Source organism: Gobio gobio, assembly GCF_949357685.1.
Source record: "Gobio gobio genome assembly, chromosome: 4".
In the NCBI taxonomy this organism is placed as follows: Eukaryota; Metazoa; Chordata; class Actinopteri; order Cypriniformes; family Gobionidae; genus Gobio; species Gobio gobio.
Window position 1 is genome coordinate 14,604,570 of NC_137100.1, and position 14,079 is coordinate 14,618,648.

The 14,079-nt window shown below is 37.9% G+C and overlaps 1 protein-coding gene across 1 annotated transcript; it reads right to left on the reverse strand.

Annotated features, from left to right (window-relative positions):
- Positions 1–9,768: 9,768 nt before the first annotated feature.
- btg4 (B-cell translocation gene 4) lies at positions 9,769–11,070 on the reverse strand (the record flags this gene model as incomplete). The annotated part of the gene is made up of 4 exons (XM_079814245.1): positions 9,769–9,975; positions 10,092–10,353; positions 10,675–10,812; positions 10,898–11,070. The coding sequence occupies 4 exons, from the start codon at positions 11,068–11,070 to the stop codon at positions 9,769–9,771; spliced, it is 780 nt and encodes a 259-aa protein (XP_079670371.1).
- Positions 11,071–14,079: the final 3,009 nt, after the last annotated feature.

Genomic DNA, 14,079 nt, shown 5'->3' on the forward strand with positions numbered 1-14,079 from the left:
AGAGAGAGAGAGAGAGAGAGAAAGAGAGAGAAAGAGAGAGAAAGAGAGAAAGAAAGAGAGAGAGAGAGAGAGAGAGAAAGAGAAAGAGAGAGAGAGAGAGAGAGAGAGAGAGAGAGAGAAGGAGAGAGAGAGAGAGAGAGAGAGAGAGAGAGAGAAAGAGAGAGAGATAGAGAGAAAGAGAGAGAGAGAGAGAGAGAGAGAAAGAGAGAGAGAGAGAGAGAGAGAGAGAGAGAGAGAGAGAGAGAGAGAGAGAGAGAGAGAGAGAGAGAGAGAGAGAGAGAGAAAGAGAGAGAGAGAGAAAGAGAGAGAGAGAGAAAGAGAGAGAGAGAGAGAGAGAGAGAGAGAGAGAGAGAGAGAGAGAGAGAGAGAGAGAGAGAGAGAGAGAGAGAGAGAGAGAGAGAGAGAGAGAGAGAGAGTGGGGTAGAGAGAAGAAGAGAGCAAAGAAGAGAAGCCCCAATGACTTCAAGAGCCAGAGGAAAAGAGAGAAAAAGCAACAGTTCCAATCCTCTTTTATCTATTCCTTGACCATGTGACTGAAACCAAATGTATTCTTTTAAACTGACCAATCAGACCAAACTCAAACATAACATTCAAACTGACCAATCAGACCAAACTTCCCCCACTATAAGGTGGGACCCCATGTGGCCTACAGGCCTGTCTTTTGTCTTCAAGGTGGCCCTTCTGATAAGCAAATGTGTTGACAACAGTAAAGCAAATTTCTTTGTTGGATTTCAAATATCAAATATCTTTGATTCTTTTCAATTATTTCAGTAAGAATACATTATCTTAAGACAGGAACTGTTGTAGTTCTCCCTGTTGCAACTTGCAAGTCTGTGCGGTGAGCACTCTTTACACTGTCCAAAGCGCTGCTCTCGCCACTGAGTCTGTCGTCATGGTTTCGAAACAGCACGTTATTAATATTCCTTTAGAACATAGATTATTGAAGTTTGTGAATCGATTAGAATTGCTAGAAGACAGAATCGATTGTGGATCGTGGCAAAGACATGATAAAATCTCGGGAAAAGCAAAAATTATTTTATCGTGAATGCTGATGGAAGCGGCCAAAAGGGGTTTTTAAGGTAGCTTATACATTTGTAAGTAAAGACTCTGTACTGTACAATTGCCTCGAGCGGCGCGTGCAGCCATTCAGATAGCGTGAGTGGGCGGCCGGGACGAGCTGCCGGAAATGCCGTCCATGCTGATAACTGTCAACAAACGGAGGTAGGACTGCTGCGTGTATATATACCTCTATTGTTGATTAGCTGAGTGCTCTCCACCTGTGTCAATTATCTGAAAGTGCTTCTCCCGAACCTTGTTTATAAAACATAATTTATTGAAAAGGAATAATTATTAAAAAGTATATATTTCAACTTCAACTATAAATTTATTAGAAGGATTGAATGTCCAAGTCAATTCATGGACCGGACGCTCGCCACTGACGCTGAGGATCAGAACGGATTGATTGATTATGGTCCGGAAAATTACCGAAGATCAGCTAAATGGATTAAGATATTGACCCCCTCCTTCCCTCACCTCACCGTCCACCCTGTCCCTATCTCTCTCGGTTGGGAGGTCAGCTTGACAGCTGGGTCCTGCTATCTTGCTATCGTTCCCTGTGCACTGCCATATCTCCCTTCAAGGACAAGCCACAGAACTGAACTCGAAAACATCTTAAGTTATGGCTAACATTCACATTCACACAACACAAGCTCACACAACACAGGACTCTTCAGACTCTTACTCGCATCATACATACCTCACCCCCATCCCTGTCCCCGTCCACCCCTCCCTTTCCTCCTATCCTATCTCCCTTACTAGTCCCAACAAAAAATTCCATCACGTGACCACATGTACTGTGTTATGTGTGTTATGTTTTTTGCATGTATACTTTGCAATCTGCATTTCTTTTTTTTTCTGGAAAGCGTGTGGCGGCGCTTTAAATAGCTGCAGCTCGGAGGCTTGCTCCAAACTCATTTCGTTGCATTGTACTTGTACATGTGTAATGACAATAAACTTGAATCTAATCTAATCTATTAAAAAGCCGTTATTTTATTTGAAAAAGTTCATAATTGTATTTTATTGATGATATTTAAGTTTGTCTTGGATATTTTTTTATTGTATCAATGTCATGTTATATTGTGCGCCTCACATGTTACAATGTACCCCACCTATGGTGTTGTCACATTTCACTTCCATTCTTTCGGGGTAAATGAAGAAAAAAAGTATACACTGTATTAATGAAACAAAACAACATATTTGTACTAGACGTGTGAAATTAATGTGAGAAAAAATAAATACTCTGAATCCTAAGTGGATTTACACAAACTGAGAAAGTCAAAAAGCAGGTTGTGCCCCGCTCTCCCCTGAAGCATGCATTCTGAAGCTCAAGAGAGAAGTGATACAGAAGCACAGAACACTTGTGTGAATGACAATGCGCTTGCATCACAATGTACTGCTGACATCAAGCACAAAGTTCTATATATTTATTAGAAGTATTTCACGAGTTCGTTTACCCATATACTCTTTAGCTGATAAGGTTTAAGCGTATTTGGCTTGCTGTCCGCGGTGGAGGGGCTTGAGGAAGCTGCTTCTACTCTATCTTAGATTTACCCCCCAGGGACTACGGCCCTGTCCACACGAACACGGGTATTTTCAAAACCGCAGCTTTTTCTACGCGGTTTGGCTGTTCGTCCACACGCAAACGCAGTATCCGGTTACTGAAACCGGACTTTTTTGAAAACTCCGGCCAGGGTGAAGTTTTTTAGAAACTCCGGTTACAGCGTTGTCGTGTAGAAGGTGAAACTGGAGATTTCGGCTTGTTAAGTCGAAGTGTGCGCTGTTCTCTCCTTTGTTTGACATCAGATTGTGCGCCGTTATCGCTTTTGTTTATACATGAGTGGAGTCTATGCAATGGCGGACGTAACTTTTAATAACTCTGCTAACAGCGCTTATTACATACAGATACATGTGCAGTTATCTCATTGTATTGCAGAACAGAGGCGCCAGCATACAAAAATACAACATACCCGTAAATCCTCTAATATTTGCCTGCATTCCATTAGCGGCCGGGTCTCCAACATTGGCCGGTCTCGCTGTCACCGAAGGTAAATAAAGGCCGGTCTCTAATAGCGGCCGGGGCTATTATTAGAACCAACGTTTTTCTGGGCAGGCCTCAACATTATGCTTGCATGTGATAGTAACATGCAAGTACCACAGGGGTCATGTCAATCACCCAGACATCCCAAGTCTCCCGCATATTTATAGCAGCTCCCTGATGCCCGCAAATTAGTAAAATTCTCCCGCAATCTAGAGCGAGCGAGCAAGAGCGCGCATGCGAGACACAAACTGTGCACGCGCGCACGGCAGAGAGCGAGAAACCTTACGTGTGTGTGCTAGTGTGCACCTAATTAAGCGCATGTAAGACGGAGAGCGTCCTGATTGGCTTGTTTCGGTAAGTCAACCAATCAATTGTCAGTGTGGGCGGGCTTTTATCTCTTCGGGCTTTTATCTCTCGCCCCAAAAATCGAAAGTATAAAGTATAAACATAATGATAATCTTGCACGCTCTACAGTTTGTAACTAACATGTTATGGTTGAGTTAAACAAGTTTCATTTCATGTGCATATTTTTCAGGTCGGCTAGTTGCCAAGGCTACATGAAAACAACAAACTCCTTAGACCTGTTTAAAGTTGCAATGAAATATAAATAAAAGCAGTTTACATAAATAGTAGTATAAGCAGCTTATGTAAATAGTAAAAGTGATCTACATAATTTTAGGAGAGATACCTCCCTGAAATGACTTTTTTCAGGTTGGGATGTCTGATCACCTCTCTCGCACGTGAGACTTCAGTCACCGGGTCCGGTAGGCTAACGTTTACGGCGCGAGGATGAGAACAGACGCGCAGCGGAACATGAGGACGACGAAGAGGATCTGTACAATAATTAACTTGTTGTAGAGGCTGGCGCGAGTGATGAGGAGTTTACAGGGAGAGATGAAAAGGAGGAGGAAACTGAGGAGGATGAGGATTAAACAGAATTGGAGGATTTTTTTTTTATAACTTCAAACCAAACGAGACAGGAATGGTTAAACTTTGGAGCGGTAAGGTGTCTGTTGCCTTTTGTTATGAATCAATAACCTAATTATCACCGTGTATGGTTAAGTGTTTACAATGCACTACCGGTAGCCTATGTTTGCTACGTTTTTGTTACCATATTTCTACACTGGAATTTAGCCTGAATTACCGGTATTTGTTGTTAATGTTCTGTATGCATACCATAATGTTATGGTAACTGTACGTTTTCAATAAATGAACCTAGTATTTTATAGGTTGAAATAGACGCAAAATCTAATTTTTAGTCATTCTACTGGTAGTTTGATTTGCTCAAATAGAAATTGAGGCCTGCCTCTAATTCTGGCCTCCTTCCAATAAAGGCCTGGACCGCGATGCGCTTGAGTAAAATAAAGGCCCGGGCCTATATTAGAGGATTTACGGTAGTAAGGCAAGTGTGTGAAGCTTCAGTCCACTTGAGCCCTGCCCCTACAGTTACCTGTCAGTGTCACTGATTCCAAAGTAAACTTGTAGAAGGGTTTCACTGAGCCCATGGCATCCCTCAGTGCATCGGTGCCGTGGATGGGACCCATGTGGAAATCAAGCAGCCAATCATAGCGCAGTTTTGCGTTTTCATGTGGACGGAGATTTTTTTAAAACTGTGCTTGTGTGGACGCGATTGTTTTTTAAAACGGAGGAGGAAAAACTCCGGTTATAAAAATACCCGTGTACGTGTGGACTAGGCCTACAAGTGCTAGGAAGAAGAGAAAGGTAAACATGAATGTAAGTAGGTGGAGTTGGGGAGGTGGAGGGATGCAAAACTACTGATGCCTGAAGGATAGGAGGATGCTTATATGCTTAGCAGTTGATTGAAAGATTAGATGGGTTCACTCCTCCCAAATTTGCGTTTCTGTACGTTGCTGATTGAAAGATTAGATGGGTTCACTCCTCCCGAAATTATGTTGTGAACTTCACTTATCATACATACTGTATATTGCTTCAGAAGACTTTCATCAACTCTCATGTGGATTACCATCGTGTTTGCTTTGCATGATTTTTGAAGCATAAAAATTTGATGGTCTCATCCACTTTTTATATAAATCCAAAGAGATTATTAATTATATATATATATATATATGTATATGTATATGTATATATATATATATATATATATATATATATATATATATATATATATATATATATATATATATATATATATATATATATATATATATATATATATATATGTATGTATGTATGTATGTATGTATGTATGTATATATGTATATATGTGTATATGTGTATATGTATATGTATATGTATATATATGTATGTATGTATATATGTATATATGTATATATGTATATATGTATATATGTATATATATATATACATACACTGTATGTTTGTGTTAGTCTAAAGAAAGTCATACATACATGCATGTCATTTACATGTAGTCATACATGTAAATGGGCATAAGCCCCGTATGGTCCGCCATGCTTTGTTTACAGCTACCACAATTACCACAACCTTGTGCTGCTCAGGCAGTTTGGCGTGACTTTGCCTGGAACGCTACAAAGTTGTGAGTCGTGGTTTGAAGTTGTAACTTGCGGCTCAAAAACCTGCCTGGAACGCAGCATTAGCCTATACTTAACTGCACAGTTTACAGTGTGGTAAAGTTTTAATTTGGACTACTAAGGCCTAGTTCACACGTACACAGGCATTTTTATAATCAGTTTTTCCTCCTCTGTTAAAAAAAAAAAAAAAACTCCACATGAAAACGCAAAAACTCGCTATGAAGCACTGTCAAGAGCATGCCAAACCAACAGGTGGCAATACCCTAAACGTAAAGCCATGTTGGCCAATCAGAAGCCTGAAAAAAAAAGGTTATTGCCGGTTCCGGTTCTGACATAAGCTTGAATCTCCGGTTTCATTGTCCACATGACAACACTGCAACCAGACTTTCTAAAAATCTTCACCCTGGCAGTAGTTTTCAAAAAAGTTTGGTTTCAGTGATCGGATACTGCGTTTGCGAGTGGACGAACAGCCAAACCGCATAGAAAAAGTTGATGTTTTGAAAATACCCGTGTTCCTGTGGACAGGGCCTAATTATAAATAAATAGCTGCTGTGACCCAGCAACCTTTGATTTTTTTTTTTGACTCTGAATCCTGCGGGGGCCACTGAGGTCCATTCTTCGTACCTCACTTAATACAGATTATTTGGCAGATGACATATCTTCTAATCGTGATAACTGAACTCTGGCTAATTTGGTTCTTCAAACGAATTTGTGGATGTGAATAAAATATCTGGATTAAGTTGTCTGAGCGTTCTCGTGTAGCCTCAAGAGGGTAGATGTATCGATACTCGAAACCATGATCAGAAATGCAGCGATTGGCTGGTGACAAGACAGAAACGTAAATGACATCATATAATTAAAAAAGACACCTGATGAAAAACATGACACATTTCTGGACCTTTATAAACAGCCAAGCGAACAAAACAATATGAAAGTTATAATAGATCAATGAGATGCACTGTATTTTTTTTCCTTCTTTTCACGATTTCTAGTTATTGTGCAAGCTTTCCATTTTTACTTCAATGTTGTAATTGGCAAATCGTTTAATTTTATCCTTGAAGCGGATTTGTTACGTGACAGCATTAAAGTTTCTAAAGAGTCGAGAGAAAGTTATCTGCATCTCCTGCGCTGCATCAAGCCACTCCCATAATTAATATCTGTCAACACTCAAATTAATGCACAGCTCAGATTAACTTTACAGCTTGTGTGTGTGTGTGTGTGTGTGTGTGTGTGTGTGTGTGTGTAAGACTAAAAAAAAAAAATATTCCATCAAAAATAAATCTCTCAATCGGTAAAACTGGCTGTGTGTCTACTTTAATTAATATTATTAATTAAATTACACAACATTAATATTATTTTCAAATTAATTTGATATTATTATTTTAAATTATTATAGCCCCTGGTTCAGTAAGGAACTAGTAGCAGTGGCTGGGATAGATTTTAAGTATCAACGCCACTTAAAAAGACACAATTTAATCCTGTTTACATGAAATAAGACTGCTCCCGAGCAGGTTTAAGCTTACGGACCTGTTGTTATTGACTTGGTCGGCATTACTGGGACTGGCCAGAAAAACGTCATATCTGTTTATCCCGTGGGGGAAAACAAGCTATTGGAATGATCACGCATAGACCTTGTTGGGCGCTTGATCTTTACCCTTTGTATTGATTACGATTGATTTTTGCTTGGTGCAATGAAAAAAAAAAAAACCGATCTAGAGTTTACTGCCTTACTGCCGAATAAACAGACAGAGCTGTTAATCAATTCTGAAAGCCTGTGCAATACGTCTATTACAATGATAACTATAAAAGATGTAAAGATGAAAAATAAGAGATTTCATTAATTGCATTGGCAAAAGTTTGTTAAACAAAAACGCCAATATAGACTCGATCTGTGTCAAAAAAGCAGTCAACTTATCATTAAAGCAGTTTTTTCATGGTGAGCTATCACAGCCACAGAATGTGTGAAGTTATTGGTGTACAAAACATTCAAAAGTTATTTCATTATGGGAAGGGCTGGGCTCATGTTTGTGCTTCAAGCGGACAGAGTCAAATTACATGTACGACATTCTTGTCAAAATGCATGCTGCTTTTTATTATTATTAAATATTTCATTAGGCAATTTATTTCCACTTAGAACATTTACATTTTTATTGAAAGCAAATGCCTTTCCCATATGTGATAGGAAAAGGGAGAAGAGTGAGCTCGGCAAAATGCAAATTCGAACCCGGGTTGATCACGTCAAAACCTTATTCCACAAGCCTTATGAAGACATTTAAAATGTGCATGTATTTTTATCTTGTTTGGCCCAACCAGGCATTGTTAGGCGGAACTAGTGCAAATAGCACTTGCCAACAAGGCACCCTATTTGCACTTGGTGTAAAAAGACACTCCGTAAAAGGCATCTTCGCTATTGTCAGTGATTTGAATAATAGTGACACTGACATGTCAACTCTAAATTTGCTTTGTAAAATGTAAATACTGAACTATTAATTTGTGCATTGCAGTACTAACAAGAAAAACAAATAAATACAGATAAAGCTACATGCATGCAAGACAACAGAAAACTGACGGATTTCTAAACCCGTGCCATTGATGCCAAACAGCTCATCATATAACTTAATTAATAATTTTAGGCTTTTGACAATTGTGAAAGGTGGCACTGCAGTAAATTAACATTTGACCCTTCGCATTTCATGTTTCTACCAGCCCAAACAAACTCATACATAAAACACCCTTTGCATTGCATGGCATATAAAAAAAAAAATATATATGAATTTGAAATAATCGAGAAAAATTACACCTCTGGCCATTGGGTTGGGTGGTTTGTCCAGTCACATATACTGTATGGTCAATCCAACCCAACATGGCTGAGTTTGTGTATCGAGAGGCAGAAGTGATTCTATGTAGGCCTTACAGGGTTAACACCATGCTTTTCCAGTGTGGGGGAATGGATTGTTTTCCCCCACAGTGACTCCACCCGACCTATCCTATAACAAGTGACAGCAAAGTCCAGAATGAGCGAAGAACCAAAAGATCATGCCAAATAGTCAACAATCAAATCCAGCCGAGCAACATATGAAGAACGGACCCCCGATGTGCAGTTAAAAGTTACTAATAAACCATGTTTACATGCAGAAAAAAAAAACCCACACTGCATTTTGCAGGTTATCCACCCTGACAGTTAATGGAGATTGCAGACCAAAGCTTAAAATCGGAGGCAAATCGTAAGTGCTTGTTGACATGACTAATGAAAGACGAATCTGAGATATTTAGTAGGTTGCTATATAGCCTACATACACACTACTTTCAATGTCAGTTCCAGCCAAAACACTTTTCACTAAAAGGATTTGGATTGTAGAAAAGTCTAAATATTTAATCTTGCAGCCATCAGCAATGCATTACTGCTGCGTTTAGATCGAGCCTTGAAATAAGCTACAGAGCGATTGGGTCTCATTGAGTGAGACCCAATCGGACAAAAAAAAAAAAAAGAAAATGGGGTGTGCTCATTTTCTTTTTCCACAGGAAGACTTTGTAAACATACACCCAGGAAAAAGATATTAGCCAAACATTTCCCAACTCACATCATTCTGACTTGCCACATTCAGTACAATGCAGAATTCACTTAGATCATTTAAGTGCAGCACCCAATGGGAAATTAGTACACAAGTTAAAGCAGAAGTAAAGGGAAACTTAAGTCATGAAGTGCCGATTTAAATAACCATAGATTAGAGTTTAGCCAACACGGTGTTACAAACCAATCGAATTTAGCATCAGTCATCACTAATCAATAAACAGTTATGAACGTAAAAGGTGAATTGAAACTAAAAGTGAGAAGAAGTTCTGACAAAAAAAGGTATGGATATTGTATAGTGTATATTTGCCACCATCTAGTGGCATCAGCATAAACTTCAAGGACTTCCACACAAGCGAGTTCCATTAAAATAGATTTTATTTAGAAAGTCTTTTCCACAAAAACCATTTTATAAAATTTACTTTAAAATTGCATTCCCGGCACTGCCACATGACCCCATAAATAATTTATTAAATCATTACATTTAAATTAAGTTATATTCAATAACTCATATGCCTGCATAGCTGCTCAGCAAAACAATGACACGCTGTGATTTTTAAAATGAAAGTCTAAGAGCGGTTCTTGCTGACCCAATGATACCGGTCCACCCTTGGACCAGAGAAGGCATAGGAGACCCTGTAGCCCTTGAAACTCTTATGGGGTGGGTATGGTCCACCTGAAGAATGCTGCTGCTGGTAGCCCTCAGCAGCATATGGTTTTCTTTTAGGGTATGCCCCCCAGTTTTGCATGGGAGGGGGCTGCCCAAACTCACTGAACTATAGATGGAAAACAACAGCAATTAAACCAGTGCACATTTTAGAAAGCAACAAGTTGTTGCTTTGTCTAGTGTTAAAGACATGCTAAGGGATTGAAAAGTGGTTAACTTTGTTACCTGGTATACACTGTTTGGGTTGGAGACCGTCGGGATGCATTTGGCCTCTGGAACGGAAAGACTGCTGCTATTGCTGCTACTCACGGTGCTGCTCACGGTGCTGCTCATGCTGGTGTTTCCTCCCTCCTCATCAGAGGAGGTGCCAGAGTGGTAGTCCGATGAAGCCCTTTCTACCGCATTATTTATCCTACGAGAGAACTCCCCATCTCTCTTTTGACCCTCCAACTGGGTAACACAAAATGGGGTTGACTTCTCACCATACCTTTAAGAGAATGAACATGCAACATTTTCAGTTTTTGGAAGTTCTACTGTGGTACAATAAAAACTAGTCTAGATTATGCACTTTATTGCACTGTTTAAAAAAAAAATCCAAACTCCAATTGAAAATTTTCAAGTGACCGATCACATCTAAATTTTTCAGTTGGCCAAATTGAATTTCTGTGAATTGATGCAATTTAATTGACAGAAATTGAATTTGGCCACATAAAAAAAATAAAAAAAAATAAATAAAAAAAAAAACTTAGATGTGATTGGAGACCAGAATTTGTTTTACAGTGTGTTAGGCCAGCAAATTTAGGACTACCGGCAGGACACGTCTCCCGGATCAACCCAAATGGTCATTTCCTTTGGTAATCCAAGATTTTCATAAACAATGTCACTCTGGCAACAAGCACGTTCAATAACTGGGTCTCTCGTTTGAGCTTTGTTCATTCTTAAACACCTGACAGAGAAGAAAAAAAAAGCTCTTGATTACTTAAGTCACTTGATTACCACTTATTTTCAGAAGTTAAGCTTAAGTTACTCACCTAAAAGCTTGTCCTTTGGCTGGTTTTTCTGGGTACCAATGACTTTTGTATGTTTCAAAGAGCACTGAAGTTAGTGCCACGGCAAATTTCTCCCTCCGAACACGATCCAGTTTTCCGTGTTTCTTTGCTAGTCTTGCAATAAAAAACACTGTTGCTGCAATCTCTTCCTTCATTTTCAAGTCTTGAAATAGTGAGTCAATAAGACAAGCTAATTATTTTTTGTTTGTTTTTTAAAAAAAACCTTAAAAGTAGGCTACCATAAAAGAAATACAACTACAACCACTTGATATTACAGCTACTTGATAAGTAGACCTATCGCTCTGGTGTTTTGTTTCGGCTATACAAAGTCTTATTAGACTCAACAACTAAGAATTTCAATCGCTTTCAACATCAGTCAGCTTTTTAATGTCTCAGGATGTGCTGATCTGTAATTAGATTGAACAGGTGTTTCAAATTGTGGGAGGAACTAATAATGTTCAAAGTAAAGACTTTACTAATCACTCTCTAGTTAACAAAGAGGGATTTGTTTTTCTAATTCTTGTGTGAGCTACCAAAGAAATTAAACTTTTATGTTACCCAAATTTAAAGGCCACTTTGAACCAATCTACAAACAGGGAGCCTTGTCAATGAGTGTGGGTTTATTTTTATCTGGACTCACATTTATTGATATTGGGTTGTTTTTAGACAGGCCCATCCTTAATTTAGTAGGCTAGGTTGCTAACCAAAAAAATATAGAGAACATACAGAGATTTGATTAGCTTCACAGAAGAGTTAAGAAAACATGTTCCTCAAAAACAGGTTGGGCCTCCAATAAACTTTTTTTTGACCTAGTCCCTGTGGGCAAGCCTAGACCTGTCTTCACGTGGACTAAATGGTCTCTTTGGTAACGTAGTCCAAGAGAGCCATTGTCATAAACACTGTGCATTGCCTCCCAACCACTAACAACATAGCTAGTTTTCAGTGTTGACATAGATATGGGTTTCAGAGGCAGTTTGTTGTTGTCTCCAAGCCTCGTTACGCTTGACTTTTGTTTCTTTCAACCTAAGGAATGATAACAGGTAACGGCTGAGCAATGTATACTTTAATCTTTAGATATTACTGTGGATTATAAACTGATTGGATGAGCTTTAAAAGCTGTTGATAAATAGGCTACAGATGAAGGCACATTCAAAGTTGCTTTTAGCACAAAAAGCCTAAGGCTATCGAACTATTAGGCTACTTGGCAGGAGAATGTATTATTATTATTATGAAATATTATAGAACAAGGAATAGTGCTGTGAGGAATAGTCGGACAGTCTGGGTGTCGATCCCTGAAAATAGGTAGCCTAGGCTACATCTTCTAAAAGACCTTTTAGACCTTAATATTGTACACCCTGATATACGTCTATGTCAAACATGTTTTTCATTCACAAAAAAATTACAAAGGTTGGGCTTATATGTTGTCTATGCACTCCAAAAATAAAAAAATAAAAATATTAAAATAAATTATCTAAAAAAACTTTTTTCTAGATTTACGCATTTCAAATAATATTAAAGTTCCATCAAATTTAATTGAATTGAATAATCCTTATTCATATTATTAATTAAGAATGTTAAATGAGTACAAAAAAAATTAGAGCTTAATAAAAACATTTTGTATAAATCTTTAATGGAACAAGGGATTGGACCATTTAGTTTAGGTGCATCATATTCATACATTTAAAAAAAAGAAAAGAAAATATGTTTAAATTTTAGTTTAAGCTTTGTATAAAAATGTTTTATTAAGCTCTAAATTTTTTCTCATTTAAAAATTCTTAATTCATAATATGATTAATATGTAAGGATTATTCAATTCATTCTGATGGAATTTTACTATTAATTGAAATGCGTGAATATATAGGCCTATTATATATATATATATATATATATATATATATATATATATATATATATATATATATATATATATATATATATATATATATATATATATATAATATAATATAATATAATATATAATATAATATATATTTTTTATATTGCATGTGTTTGTGTTTGGTTGTGTTCGCAGTGCACAACTGTAAATATAATGTTTTATTGTTTATATTTAGTGAAAATCGTTTAATTAAGATCTCATTCGTTTCGTTTTTAAGTAGGCCTATATTCCACAGATTTTACGCATTAATAGTTTGGCTCTTTGTACGGCGCGCATCTCTGTATTGTACTGGGAGAAATAGCGCCAGTCTCTGCAGCGGTGAGCGCCGTGGTTCGCGCTCAAGCGGCTCCCGCCTCGGAAGGCGCTGAATTTGAATCAGCTCTGGCTATAAATACAGACGGCGTGTGCTGGAATCCAAAACAGAGGGACTTTGAAAGATGACGGGACAGAGTGCTCCAGATGAGCTTCTTCAGGTAAGACTGACTCACTTTAAATGTTCGTTATGAGGACCTTTGTTTTCCAGTTATGCATTGACAGCTAAAGTTACCTATAATTAAAAAAAGAGGTAGGCTAGTAGCCTATTCACATTCAACCCCACCTGGAGATGTGACATCAGCAGCAGGGTCGTAACAACAACAGATGAACACAAACCTGAGAGTGCATTCCGTCAGGTGCCTTCTCACTGAAACACTAAAATTGTTAATATATTTATTAGTAATCAGTGGACATTATACTTCTTTCTTCGATTTTAGGTATGTAGCCTAGGCTATATCTATTATAGATTTAGCCAATAGATATTCCAATTTATTATTTGTTTTGCTGACTTTGTTGTTTGTCTTATTCCAGGTTTACCTGGTGCAAACAGATTAATGTGCTGATATTAACCTTTTGGGGTTGGTTTGTAGGCAGTGTTGTTAGATGATTGTTTTATATAATCTACCATCACTAACCATACTGCCAACACAACGACCTACAAGGAAACACAGAGCTGATACAGTTATTTGATGTTTAGATCATATTGGTCTATTTGTAATTTAAAGTAGCCTATACAGCTTTTGTGAGATGAAGGTCTGACATGACTCTGGTGGATTCGTGTAGGTTCTACATTAGGATAAAACAATGATGGAAATGTACCCTGCCAGAGGCTATGCTGTGGTCATCAGGCAGTGTAGTTAGTTGATTACGATACTTATAGTAATCACTAACCTCACTACCAGGTGAAGACCAGTTGTAAAACAACAATTTGTTTTTGCTGTGTTTTTATATG